Here is a 12,523-nt window from a genome sequence, read left to right as displayed (position 1 = left end):
GGGAGGGGGACTTGATTGGGGGAGGGGGAGGGAAATGGGAGGCGGTGGCGGGGAAGAGATGGAAATCTTTAATAAATAAATAAATTTAAAAAAAAAAGAAAAAAGTAAATAGCAAAGATCCCTCAACCAGTGTGCACGAGTCCCCACAGAGACAGAGGAGAGAGGCCCCCAGCTGGGGAGCTAGACGTAGGCATGGGAAGGAAAGACTGCTGGAGCTATTGTCTGTGAGAGGGTAAGGAGAGAGTCAAGCACAACTCTGATCTCAGCCCTTGGAAGGCTGAGGCAGGAGGATTACAAGTTTTTGGCTTGTCTGAATGAAGTGAGAACAGATGTGGGGCGCACAGAAACCTGGTGAGCGGAGGACTAAGGTTGAGAGGTTTTAAGGTGAACGAACACTGGGTGTCGAGTGGAACATGCTGGTGAGAATGTCATCAACAGACGGCCCTGTGATCCAGCCTAGGAGAGGTCAAGGATGCAGAGGTATCCCTCATGTAAAGACAACTTATGTAGTGTGGAAACCTTCTAGAAATCAAGAGTTGATATACAAGCATGGCCATGCAGCTGTACTGAGTCAGAATGGGACCCAAGGTAATGCCTCCTCTGCCTGATTAGTCCACTTCTAACAAGAAGGGAGTTTGAAATCAGAGAATGGAGCCCAGAGCCAGGTGCAGTTTCCCTACTTTAAGGGCATAGAATAGAATAGAATAATAGAATAGAATAGAATAATAATAGAATCTGAGGTATTCAAACTCTTCATTCAAAGCTAGACACTGATTCGCACATCCATGCTTAAACTGGTCAAGCGTTGGTCTTCAGGCAGACCCAGGTTCACGTCTGCACATCACCTGCTCAGCCACTGTGTTCGGCTTTTGTAATGTTCAGAATTCCTCTAGTGGAGTCCTGGCTCCCACCCATTCATTGTGACTTTGCTTCTCCCTGTACATTCCGGGTACAGCAGGATCCTGGCACCAGAAGCAGCCAAGCCACAAGCCACACCTGAACAGGTTTTAAGACCCTAGGAACTATGGGTAAGATAAGAACACCTGGCCTGAGGACAGACCTGCGGATTATGGCACTAAAGGAACATGTTCGCTTTCAATCAGGCAGTCTGTCTTTTCTGACATCTCTTTCATGGCAGGATTAGAGATATAGATGAAAATACAGCCACTTCTCTTGTGGGGAAGCCAGGGATAACTTTTAGAAGAGGTGACAGGGCTGGAGAGATGGCTCAGTGGTTAAGAGCATTGCCTGCTCTTCCAAAGGCCCTGAGTTCAATTCCCAGCAACCACATGGTGGCTCACATCCATCTGTAATGAGGTCTGGTGCCCTCTTCTGGCCTGCAGGCATACAAGCAGACAGAATACTGTATAAATAATAAATAAATAAATATTAAAAAAAAAAAAAGAAGAGGTGACATATCTCTATGTTGGATAGAGGTTGAGACCGCTGCCAGGCATCAGGGTCCCACAGCTGCAGTCCCCCCTCCCCCCACGAGAACGCAAGCAAGGTTCTGAACCAAAACTGGAATACTCTCTGCTCTCGTGAGGGATGAGAGGATGAGCAGGAGATGCTGCCAGTTCTCCCGTCACCTCTGCCTAGCCCTGCCTTGACTTGCGATAGGACTTTCCGTGAAGCAGGATTCTTCCAGACCCCACTGCTAAACCCAGGCTCCGAGGGTACTAGCCTCACTCTCCTTCCCATATCTGCCTTCCAGCCCTCACAGCTTAGATCCTTTGGTCTTCCAGCCGTGACTTCTGGCCTGCTCCTTCCCCCTGATCCCTGGAGAGCCACCAGGCACCCGTCTCAGGATCATAGAGGGCGTTAGTTACATAACACCAGGACACAGAAGGGATGGCAGAGGCGACAGCCCGGAGAGTAAAAGCGCTGGCTTCCTCCTACGTCTGGGCACCAGATCTGTCCAACTTCCACATTTCTCCCGGGTCCTTCACTAGTAACTCTCTTCAGGACCCAATCCCCATCACCCGCTGTCCACCTGATCAGCTAGCTTCTCTCTTGCTCGCCGTAAACACTTCAGAAAGGTTGGACTCGCATGGAGAGGGGAGGTAAGACAGCTTTAACAATCACCAGAGGCTCTAGTTCATCTTCAGAGAATGTCATCTGTAACCCGCCTGCTCTGAAACTGGAGACTGCCTTTGGTTATCTCGGTTAGGCTGACAAACATGGGGCCCATCCTGGGATAGGAAGGGAACTGACGAAACTTTGGGATAGATAATAAAACTTTAATGAAAAAAGTCTAAGGGCCAGAGGGAGGGCTCCCTAGTAGAAACAGGTATAAGGTGTGGTGGTGAGTGGCCCACCCCCACTCCAGGGAGCCCATCAGAACACTTGTAGGGAGTGTAGGATGTTTTTTTTCTTTTTCACTCTTCCCTGTTAATCCCTCCATATGTAGGTCTTTACATTGGCTGGCGCTGCCCTCATTACCTATGGGACTGTTTCCGGATTGGAGACCAGTCCAGGTGCTTTTGTGGACATTTGTTGAAAGAACACCAGATCATCTCAGGTAGGAAAGAAGTTGCCAGACTTGTCAAGGATGGAGGGGTTACGGTAGCCTTTGTCTCTCAGAGGGAGAGACAGAGATGAACGCGGACCAGGGAGGATCTGCAGAGGGGGAACAGGTCCTTCCAGGTGCTGGTCTGATGCCTCGCCTTCCCCATTCTCCCAGATCTGTCGGTGCCCTGCCGCGTGAGCCAGTGCAGGTGCCTCATGTTTTGTTTCATCCCGTCACGCCCGGAGGAGGTGGGTGAGTTCTGGCTTAAGAGACGGGCCACCTTCGACCCCAAAGCATGGAGAGCCCAGTGTCGCTGTAAGCATACTCACGAAGAACATGCAGCCACCGGAGCGCATCCCTGCAGGCACCGAGGTAACTTCTAGTGCCAAGGGGTGTTTGGGTGGGGAGAAGCAGATGCAGGATGAAGACGAGGCAAGAATGTGTCAGCTCGTGGGGATGCCATTAATTTCTTATATTCTTCTTGGTGTGCTTTTGCCTTAGGCTGTGGCTGCAACAGTTTTGAGTCAAATTTCCTCTGTGCGGCCTGTGACCGGCGCTGGGAGGAACATGAGACTTTCTTTGAGACTGAGGAGACCAGGCGAAGAGGAGGGAGACCTTATGGTGAGGGAACAATACGGGGCAGGGGACCTTGTCAGCATCTATAATCAGAAGGGCAGGCAGAAAGGCATGCTCACCCTTCCCCCCATCCTCTCCAGGCCTTCCATCCTCAGCCCACCCCACATCCCATGCCTACACTGCTTTCCATCCCCAGGAGCAGACTATGTGCCTTTTGCAGAGATGCCTGCCCTCCGAGATGTCATCCTCACCACCTCTGACCTTGAGGCCCTCCAGACGCAGGGGGTCTCTGGCCATCCCAGTTCCCACCCTAGATCCCTTGAACTCCCTGGCCCAAGTAGCCTCCAGCCTGACCCTAAATCTGACCCCCATACCTGATTCTTTCACCTCTGCTCTTCCCTCCTGCAGGGGCAGACACTGTCAACAACTGGCACAGGCCTTTCTGAGCCTGGCCAAGATCAACAATAAAATGGAAGCCAATAGACTCTGACCTGGCTCTATATGGGACAGGTAGCGTCAAGGCTCAGTTTAGAGTCAGCTCTAACTGCAGGCCAGAGACAGCATCAAGCGGAAAGAAGGCTGGCTCCAGCCTTCTTCCTCTATCATGGCCACATTCAAGCCGCTGGCCCTCACTAGGAGAAGAGCTTCAAGAAAGCCAAGGAGGGAGAGTGTTTGAAGAGTAGAATAGCCAGTGATTTCAGGGGTAGCTGGGGCTCCATAAGGCAAAGACATTGCAATTAGTAAGTCTTTGGAGGCTTTGGACAGTGTGGTTTCACACTGGCATGGTGGAGGTAAACGCTAAATATTAATTTGAAGGTGTCTATTCAAGGAGCTTGGGTAAGAAGTAGAATAAAGAAATCAGACAAAACCCAGGCTGTAGATCAAGGAAGCAACTTTTTAAGAAGGAAAGGGGGAAGAGGCCCACATGCAAAAAGATCTTGAAGGATGCAAAAGGGAGGAGAGATGCTTGGTGTGGGACAAGATCTCAGACATGGAGAAAAGAGAGCATGCGGTCAAGGCAGAGGTGAAGGTATTTGCTCTGATGCAGAGAAATTTCATTCTTAAGACAAAGAAGAGAATATGAGCTGCAGGGAGTAGGGCCTCCTAAAGCTCCCCTCTGGAGACATCTGTATTCTCTGTGAAGCAAGCAAGGGATTAGTGGGCAGTAGGGATTGGAAGAGAAAGGTGAGCTCTGGGGAAGGCTGATGGGGGAGTCAGAGATCATGGCAAGTGCATGGTCTAGGATTTAGTGTGGCTAGAAGTGAGACTCTGGTTGGAGAAGAGGCTAAACTATTTAGACTAATGGGTGCTGATGGATAGTGAGAAGCAGGCAGAGAACAGGCCTGAAGTGAAGGGATGTTACAGACGGGGGACGTGATGCCAGGCAACAGCTGCTTTCAAAGGAATAAGAGCTCTCGAGTGCAACAAGGAGATGGTGGGCGGGGTCGACAAAGCTCGCAACTTTCAGAGAGCAGCTGCAGGTGACGGCAAGTGTGTGGAATAAGGAGGAATAAGCCAGCGCCAAATTGTGACTGCCAGGGAGTGGCAGAACTCCCTAGGCGATCTTATGGCCCTACGACAGTTTGACACTGCTGGGCTTTGTGATGCTTGGTTCACTCTTTGGGCCTCGGTGGCCAGATCTGTAAGACAGGAATAACTGGTGTTGCCTGTACTCTGTGAAACCCAAAGGAAGATCCAGCTGCAAAACTTAGTGCTCCCTAGAATCCCATCCTCTTCTCATCCCAGCTCCTCTTACCCCTTGCCCTTCTCTGGTGCAGTTTTCAAGTCTCACATCTAGGCCTTGGGGCAAGGTGATATTGCATTTCCTGATATTTAGAAAGGCCATCTGTCTTTGCAAAAGAAAGGATGGTCTGCTAGGACCCCAGGGCAAAATCATAGGATCCCATATCAACCCTGGGAAGAAGAAAGGGCTTTCTAATAATATAACTGTGTAAAAGAGAGTGCTAATTCCAGAAGCTTCTCAACACTGGTTGTATGTGCTGTGATAATTGTATAAAAATATTCAATTAATAGAAGAATTAATGTGATCAGGTCATTGGAGACACAGTATGAATTCATTGCAAAGTATATAAACTATACTAATTTGAAAAATATAAGAATAATAAATGTGCAATTCATTACTATATATAAAAAAGTAGAACAGTGAAACACCACATATTTAATAATTATTGAACATTTATATACCAGGCCACATGTTAAAAACAAAACAGCCTCTAAATATATAAGGGTAACTTACACTATTGTGCCAAACCAGAACTTACCGGGTGGTGAGTATTTGAGGGGATACTGATGTATTTTGAGATTGAGTCTTGCTATGTAGACCAGGCTGTCCTGGAACTCCCGAGTGATCCTTCTGCCTCTGCCTGTCAAGTGGAAATACCGTATTTCTTCTTTCAAAATATAAGGAAATGAAGAGATGGTTCAGTGCTTAGGAGAGTTTTCTGCTCTTATAGTACGAAAACTTGATTCACATCTGGTGGCTCACAACCACCTGTATGTAACTCCAGCTCTATGGAATCTAACTAACATCCTCTTGGAGGCCTTTGCAGGCACCCGCGCGGACTTGCACATATACCCACACACATACACATACATCTTTAGGTGCTGAAGAGATGGCTAAGCAGCTAAAGGCACATACCGTAGCTCTTGGGGAGCACTGGGACTCAGCTACCAGCACCCACATCAAGTGGTTCCCAAAAGCAAGGAATTCCAGCTCCAGGCCAGTCTGTGCCTCCTCAGCACCTATGGACACCTGCACTCGACATGCTCACACCTCACAGGCAGAAACATAGACAGTTTTAAAGAATGTGTATATACAAAGAAAACCTAGTTAACGGCATCACACGCCACTTATGAAGTAAAAAAAAAAACTGTAATACATAGTACAGCATTCCTAGGATGCGCCTACTCTCACCTGTTTAAGGGAGAAAAAAATGCCCTGAAAACTGACTGCATAATATTGATGTGCGAGCAAGAACATAAAATTGACCGAAATTTAAAAAAAAATCTTAAATATGTTTTAAATCTTTGAAGTGGTCAAAGGACTGAAATGGATAGAAAAGGTTAGGTACCTATTCTACAGATTAAAACCCATCCTTACAGATTAAAAAAACTTGGTCCCCAATTCACTTTTAGCTCCGCCCATGTGACTTCTGGAGCCAATAAGCTCTGAATGTCCTCAGAACCCCGCCATCCTGGCCAATGCGGAGAAGGGGCTGCACTACATTTAGCCTTTTGTACGGCAGGTGGCGAGGTCCCGCCCTCCATCCCCCGCCAGTGGGGGCCAGAGCTAAAAAGGACAGGCCAAAAGCGGGCAAGCCCCACCCACTCAGGAGCCTCAACCAAAGCTTGGCCAAGGTGGTGAACCTGAGCCCATTAGCAAAAAAATCCCACCCCCATATTTAGTTCTTCCAATGGAGTGGGAATGTATCTCAGAGCGAAACTAAGCAGGGATCCAATCGAAAAAGAATTTTCATGCCACTAAACAAAAATTGGCCCTTGCTTTAGCAGGGGCAGCCAATGAGCTGCACGGCGGGACCCGCCCCCAAGCGGACGCGGCCAATGGGCTGCACCCGCAAGGCCGCAGGCTCCGGGAAGATGGCTGCTGCCGTGCTGCTGGCAGGGGGTTTCCGTACCGCGCGCAGAGCCCTGGCTGCCGCGGGGTCCCGGGGGGCGCAGGTGAGAAGCAATCAGAGGGATCTGGGGGCTCGCAGGCACTGGCGTGTTCCGGGACCAGCACGCGCGTCGCGCATCATTGCGGAGTTACTGACTCTCCCAAGGGTCAATTTCAGGGACTCTGCGGTCGAGTCCGCGAGAGAAGCGGTCTAGCAGCGACCGCTTCCCCGAACAGCCGGGGCTTCCCGGTTGGGACCGAGCTGGTGGTGTTGGCCCGGAGCGTGCTTCGGCCTGCCTCTGTTGTGCCTACTCCAGGAAGTGAGCTCTCCTTCGGATCTCTAGCCCTACAATGCGCGTCAGCAATGCTCTTTGATCTTCCACACTTTCCAACAGTGATTCAGTATATCCCACAGTTTCGCTTCAGTGTAACGCACTGATACCGGCCTTCTCCGAACCGGTGAGAAACTGGGATCGCCCTGCCTCCTATCCCCTCTGACAGACCCGAGATCAAGTAGCTGAACTCTTACATGACTCCGCTGATTCAAATTACTGGAATTAAAATCCGGTGAAAGAAGCGGAACATGGTGGCACATGACGGCAATCCCAGCATTTAGGACCCTGAGGAGGCAGGGCTACCCCCTGGCCTGCATAGCAACAACAGCTGCACAATAAGAATCAAATGTGACACCCAAATGAAAGATCAGCCAATGTCAGATAGGACAAATACACTTAAAACATAAATCAAGAAGCAAGGCTTAAAGATCAGAAAACGCACAGTAGAAATAAGTGGAAACAAGGTAAAGAGCTTGAGGCTCTCTTTAGGGCAGGATTCAACCATTCCTGAAGCTCTCAAGGATTTATCTGATGTATTCAGTGGTAGCATAGGAACTGAGACCTCAATGTTGTTTGCTTATGGGGACAGTATCCTAAATGTAGCTAAGAATGAGGAGTTCCCGAGCCTCCTGCCTCCCCATCACAAGGTCTGGCATGACAGATTGCTGGATCCTTTTACCTGTACAGTGCTGGATGTCTTTAGGCACATTTGCAGGAATCAATGGCACTCCTACATCCTACATAGCAATTACTGCGTGTTCTGTAAGCGGACCCACCATCATCTGATCTGGCCCAGCCTTTGCTGCTCAGGCTCTGAAATCCAGGGACTGGCCCTCAAGTGGAACCACTAATAGGTTCTTAGAAGAATGAAGTTAGAAACACTCTTGGAGCCCAGCCCCTTTCAGCCCCAACTAAGTGCATGGGAAAATTACTGCTGGCTCTCTCCCTTGGGTTCCCCCCACCCACCTTCAGGTTCGGGGAAATGCAGGTGTGACTGATGGGGGTGAAGTGGCCAAGGCCCAGAAAGCAGCTCCTGGAGGAGCAGCGCCAACCATCTTCTCCCGGATTTTGGACCGAAGCCTCCCAGCTGACATTCTATATGAAGATCAGCAGGTGAAGGTCCCCACAGAACCCAGCCCTCTTGAGAGTTTCACAGATGCCCTTGGGTCTAATGAAGTAACAGTGATCTCTCACCTGTCACTGCTTCCAGTGTCTGGTGTTCCGTGACGTGGCCCCTCAGGCTCCTGTGCATTTCCTGGTCATTCCTAAGAAGCCCATTCCTCGAATTAGCCAGGCTGAAGAAGAAGACCAGCAGGTGGGGAGAACAGGGCCAGGGGCCTGTCTGGGGGGGAAGCCCTGGATTAAGCTAGAGGTTTGACTCCTGTGAAGGGAGCCACCCCTGTCCGTCTCCCTATAGCTTCTAGGACATTTACTCCTTGTGGCCAAGAAGATGGCAAAGGCAGAGGGTCTGAAAGATGGATATCGACTTGGTGAGTGGTTTTTGTCCTTTGGCCTTCTCCCCTCGAATCCCCATTTCTCAAGGTGATCTTTAGTCCTTGACGTCTCCCGTGACCCCATCCCTGGCGGCAAACTCATTCCAGTGGTCAACGATGGGAAGCTGGGCGCGCAGTCCGTGTATCACCTCCACATTCACGTCCTCGGAGGCCGACAGCTGCAGTGGCCGCCTGGCTAAACCTGCCAGCTGACCCAGGACCACAGACCTGGATGCTTGGGTGGAGAAACGGGAAAGAATTCCTGTGACATTAATAAACCATTCTCCCTTGATTTTGCATTCCTGTCTTAACTGTGTAACGGATTTGTACCACAAAGGTGAAAGAAAATTGATTCGGGGCTGTGATCTCTCTTGACCAGGGTCAGGATAAAAAAAGCCTATGGCTCAGGCAGTGGCTAAAGGAGTACATAGTGCAGCTCTGCTAAGTTTCTAGTGGTTCATTCTAGGTCAAATCCCTAGAAAAAATAAATAGCAGTAGAAATTTGCCTGGACGACGAGACAGAGACCTGCCTATTGTCCCGTAATTCCTTCAATTTCCCTGTTATCTCCATATCTTTGTGCTGAGGATGGAGCCCAGGACCTCCGGTATACTGGACAACAAGCACTCCTACCACTGAACTGCATCCTTAAATAGTTAAATAAGATTTAAAAAAAAAAAAAAAGAACTTCACTCTCTCTCTTGGTTCATTAGGGAATGAACCATGAACCAAGCAAACAAGAGTTCATACCGATGTCCACCCTGTTCTTGTCACCCGTGCATCCCTGTAAGTCACCTTAGTCACAAGGAATCAAGTTGGCCATGGAGGCGAGGGTTCACGCTAGTGGAACTTTAAAAGCCCTGGTGAGGCCGAATGTAGCTGAGACGATCGCAAAGCACCAAGTCTAAGACTTACGCCCCTGGAAACAGTTTGTTTTCTCCTGTCTTGCCCGGCCACCTCGGGTCAGCCCAGCTCTAGTTGTGCGCAGTCTCCTAGAGTTGTTTGCCGTCTCTATGGCAACCCGGTAAGCCGGCCTCTGAAAATGGAGACGACCGAGTCTACCGAGGAATCTCCTCCGCTGCCGTAAGAGCCACGGCTATGAGAACAAGGAAGGTCAACGGACTAACTTTGCAGCGATTTTAACAACCTTGATTGTATTTCTTTCTTTCAGATCTTTAGATGTACAGCCCAGCTCCGAAGGACTGGAGAGCACTTCCGATCCCATTCCTTCTTCGGGTGGCAGTCCTAGGTCGGCCCTAGCGGCCAAAACTGCCCCATCTGTATTATGTGCAGAGCCTCGTGGGCAGTATTCTTTGCTCACAGAGCCTTCTTCCGACAGTCTTCTCGAGGTTCCCTGCAGATCTGGGTCCCATCAGATAGGCCATGGGACGTTTGGCTACCAGCCCCTCTATGTTTCTTACATTCCTCGGAATCCCTGTAGGGCAGCCCCCAGCTCAAGCACTGTTCCTGCTTCTTCTTATCCTGGAAGGAGCTCTGTTCACAGCTCTGGTCCTTGCTCTGGCTCTGGCTCAGGCTCTGGTCTTGGCCAGAGTTCTGATGCTGGCAAGGACACTGGTCCTACCTATAAGCCTAGGCCTGCCCCTGTACCAGCTCTTGCCCCTGGGCCTGAACCTGGCCCTGCTGACTCTGGACCTGGTCATAAGGTCAGCTCCAGCATTCCTCAAGGGGTCAGAGGCCTCCCACCAGTTCAGTTGCCTAATAATTGCACATGGTATCAGTTCTGCTACTGTGTACCACACCGACAACCCTGGGAACCTCTGCAAGTCTCAGAGCCTGGAGTAAGGGGACCATTGAAACCCCCAGAGGCTGAAGAGAAATCTGAGTTTCTTTGTAAAACACTGCCGCGTGGCCGGTGCCTCCTTCACAACTGGGAGGAAGAGGTATGACGGTTTGGCCTGCTCCCCTTTTCTAAAGACAGGCCCCAGTTTCCTAGAGAAGCCGATAGTTTGTGATGAGGGCCAGCAGGGGAAGGGGGCTCATGGTCATTTGACATGTGGTCCACAGAGAGCCACCAACCAGTTGGATCAAGTTCCAAGATTGCAAGACGGCTCTGAGAGTTACTTCTTCCGACACGGACACCAGGGCCTGCTGAGCATGCAACTTCACTCAGCCATGCCTGACAGCACCACCCAGAAAGACTCATACCAGCCCCCCAGAAAGAACTGCCAGCCACTTCGAGGTGTGAAGCATGAGCGATGGGGCCGGAAAGAGTCCAGTAGGCAGAAAAAGAGGCAGGACTGTGGACCCTTTGGCGGCTCTAAGGGCAAACCCCAAGATTTCCCTTCTCAACTCTGTTTCTGAAGCTGCTTCTTAACCAGACTCCTCTTCTGCCCTCCCACAGGAAAGCGGGAAGCTATGCTGGATATGCTCCTGCACCACCAGATCTGGTGAGAGCCTGGGAAGGGGGAAAGGGAGGGCAAGGTGGAAGGGAAAACTGGGACTGGCCTTGACCTCTCCAAGGGCTACCTAGTAAAGAGGTGCAGGCAGAACAAGACCCTCCCAGGAAGCTCTTTGAGGCGGAGTCAGTAACACACCATGACTACACAGCAAAGATGGTCCAAACAGGGCCTCCGGCCCCTATAAAGGTGAGAACCCAACTCACCTTACTTGGGAAAACAGCAAACCCAGAGGTTGACAGAGAGCCCCAAAGACCAGGAGTTACTCAATATCTCTTCCCTCACAGCCTCATGATTACCGCCAAGAACAGCCTGAAACGTTCTGGAAGCAGAGAGCACCACAGCTACCGGTATGTGGTGTGTGGGTGTGACTAGGTGCTGGGTGTGGGAGAGAGGCTCTTCTGTTCTGGCTTGGGGAAGGGTGGCATCTGTCCTCATCCTAACACTCCTCCAGGGTGTCAGTAACATCAGGACACTGGACACACCGTTCCGGAAGAACTGCAGCTTCTCAACACCAGTGCCCTTGTCTCTGGGACATCCTTTGCCTTACGAACTTGAGAATTTCCCCCACCAAATGGGTGCAATGTCTTCCCTTGCCTGCCAGGGAGAAGGGCAGGGGTGTGGAGGGTCGAGGACAACTCCAGCCTAAGGGTTGAGGAGGGAAGTGGATGGGGAATTCGGATTCTCCTTTTGTTTATACTACAGTATGTGTGGGTGGAGTTACTTCTCTGTGCTTGGTGAAGGTTTCCCATAAAGCAGTCTCCTCCTGAAGCTGCTGACTCATTGAATCTGTGAGTAACCGTGCCCCCTCCAGTATTCTTCCTTTAGGATGGCTTGGACCCCAGACAAAGACACCAGGATTTGTTTTTGTTGTTTTATACTTGGACAAAATATTCTGGTCTAGATACAGATATTTACAAGAAGCCAGGGAGGGGGCAGGTATATGTACAAGCTGAGCTGCAGTGGGCTATGACTTCCATATATGGCAGAATTCTGTTTTTTTTCTGTTTTTGTTTTTTGTCTGTCTGTGTGTGTGTATGTGTGTGTGTTTTCCATCTCATATGACAATGTCTATTTTTGTTGTATGGAGAGATGGTGGTCATTGTCCAAAGTACCAGCAGCAGGAGATTGTCTGGCTTGGGGTTTACAGGAGGCCAGGAGGTCCTTTTCGCTCCCCTAAGAGCCAATACGTTCGCATTTTTCCTTTTCCCTGGAGGCAGAGAAATGAGCATAGTTGAGATTCTTCTGTGTTGGTGCCTTTAATCTCCCTTTCTTCTCCCACATCCACCCTCCCATGATCCATTCCCCCATGTCCTGCGGTCACCTTCATCTCCACATCCCCACGCAGCTCTAGCTGGAAGCATCCTAGCTCATCCAAGGCATCCTTGGTGGTGGAGGAGACATGGATCTTTAGAGCTGGGGTGGTGTGGACCAGGATGGAAGGAGAAAGAAGAGTCAAAGAAAAAGGCAAGAGAAAAAAATGGCACAGGTGGAAAGTGCCTTACCCAGCCAGCCACCCTCCCAATGCACACCTTACCCAGCCAGCCACCCTCCCAATGCA

The 12,523-nt window shown here is 50.2% G+C and overlaps 4 protein-coding genes and 1 long non-coding RNA gene across 6 annotated transcripts in view; 3 read left to right on the top strand and 2 right to left on the bottom strand.

The window, feature by feature from the left end:
- Fam221b (family with sequence similarity 221 member B) overlaps positions 1-4,656 on the top strand; it is a 10,082-nt gene extending 5,426 nt beyond the window's left edge. The window contains exons 4-7 of the mRNA XM_005362095.3: positions 2,411-2,521; positions 2,684-2,881; positions 3,011-3,130; positions 3,494-4,656. Coding sequence (XP_005362152.1) covers positions 2,411-2,521; positions 2,684-2,881; positions 3,011-3,130; positions 3,494-3,531 — 467 coding nt within the window. The 3' untranslated portion in view covers positions 3,532-4,656. The remainder of the gene's footprint in view (positions 1-2,410; positions 2,522-2,683; positions 2,882-3,010; positions 3,131-3,493) is intronic.
- LOC113457752 lies at positions 2,355-8,319 on the bottom strand. The gene is made up of 4 exons (XR_003378254.1): positions 8,249-8,319; positions 5,368-5,469; positions 2,839-3,124; positions 2,355-2,619 (listed from the first exon to the last, which is right to left on the bottom strand). It is a non-coding gene; the product is annotated as an uncharacterized LOC113457752 (long non-coding RNA).
- Hint2 (histidine triad nucleotide binding protein 2) lies at positions 6,673-8,839 on the top strand. Its single transcript, XM_005362094.2, has 5 exons — positions 6,673-6,784; positions 8,027-8,167; positions 8,265-8,369; positions 8,472-8,544; positions 8,656-8,839. The coding sequence occupies exons 1-5, from the start codon at positions 6,704-6,706 to the stop codon at positions 8,745-8,747; spliced, it is 492 nt and encodes a 163-aa protein (XP_005362151.1). The 5' UTR covers positions 6,673-6,703; the 3' UTR covers positions 8,748-8,839.
- Positions 8,840-9,366: 527 nt separating this feature from the next.
- Spag8 (sperm associated antigen 8) lies at positions 9,367-11,734 on the top strand. Its single transcript, XM_026786604.1, has 7 exons — positions 9,367-9,440; positions 9,594-10,446; positions 10,571-10,745; positions 10,908-10,953; positions 11,037-11,151; positions 11,250-11,312; positions 11,417-11,734. Exons 1-7 carry the CDS (start codon positions 9,367-9,369, stop codon positions 11,609-11,611), a joined length of 1,521 nt encoding a protein of 506 aa, XP_026642405.1. The 3' UTR covers positions 11,612-11,734.
- Positions 11,735-11,958: 224 nt separating this feature from the next.
- The window catches only part of Npr2 (natriuretic peptide receptor 2), a 19,874-nt gene continuing 19,309 nt past the window's right edge, over positions 11,959-12,523 (bottom strand). For both annotated transcript variants that reach the window (XM_005362093.2, XM_026786619.1), the window contains 2 exons: positions 12,287-12,378; positions 11,959-12,172 (listed from right to left, as the gene is read on the bottom strand). In XM_005362093.2, the coding sequence (XP_005362150.1) occupies positions 12,107-12,172; positions 12,287-12,378 (158 nt within the window). In that variant the 3' untranslated portion in view covers positions 11,959-12,106. The remainder of the gene's footprint in view (positions 12,173-12,286; positions 12,379-12,523) is intronic.

Source organism: Microtus ochrogaster, linkage group LG5, assembly GCF_000317375.1.
Source record: "Microtus ochrogaster isolate Prairie Vole_2 linkage group LG5, MicOch1.0, whole genome shotgun sequence".
Classification (NCBI taxonomy): domain Eukaryota; kingdom Metazoa; phylum Chordata; class Mammalia; order Rodentia; family Cricetidae; genus Microtus; species Microtus ochrogaster.
The sequence above is the reverse complement of the archived record's forward strand: the minus strand, read 5'-3'. Positions and strand labels throughout refer to the sequence as shown.

Excerpts from the sequence above, each read along its gene's own strand:
- Hint2 (XM_005362094.2), top strand. The coding sequence starts at position 6,704 with ATGGCTGCTGCCGTGCTGCTGGCAGGGGGTTTCCGTACCGCGCGCAGA. Across the intron at positions 8,168-8,264 it reads TTCTATATGAAGATCAGCAG|TGTCTGGTGTTCCGTGACGT; the intron begins GTGAAGGTCCCC and ends CACTGCTTCCAG. Across the intron at positions 8,370-8,471 it reads CTGAAGAAGAAGACCAGCAG|CTTCTAGGACATTTACTCCT; the intron begins GTGGGGAGAACA and ends GTCTCCCTATAG.
- Spag8 (XM_026786604.1), top strand. The coding sequence starts at position 9,367 with ATGGAGGCGAGGGTTCACGCTAGTGGAACTTTAAAAGCCCTGGTGAGG. Across the intron at positions 10,954-11,036 it reads CTCCTGCACCACCAGATCTG|TAAAGAGGTGCAGGCAGAAC; the intron begins GTGAGAGCCTGG and ends AGGGCTACCTAG. Across the intron at positions 11,313-11,416 it reads AGAGAGCACCACAGCTACCG|GGTGTCAGTAACATCAGGAC; the intron begins GTATGTGGTGTG and ends ACACTCCTCCAG.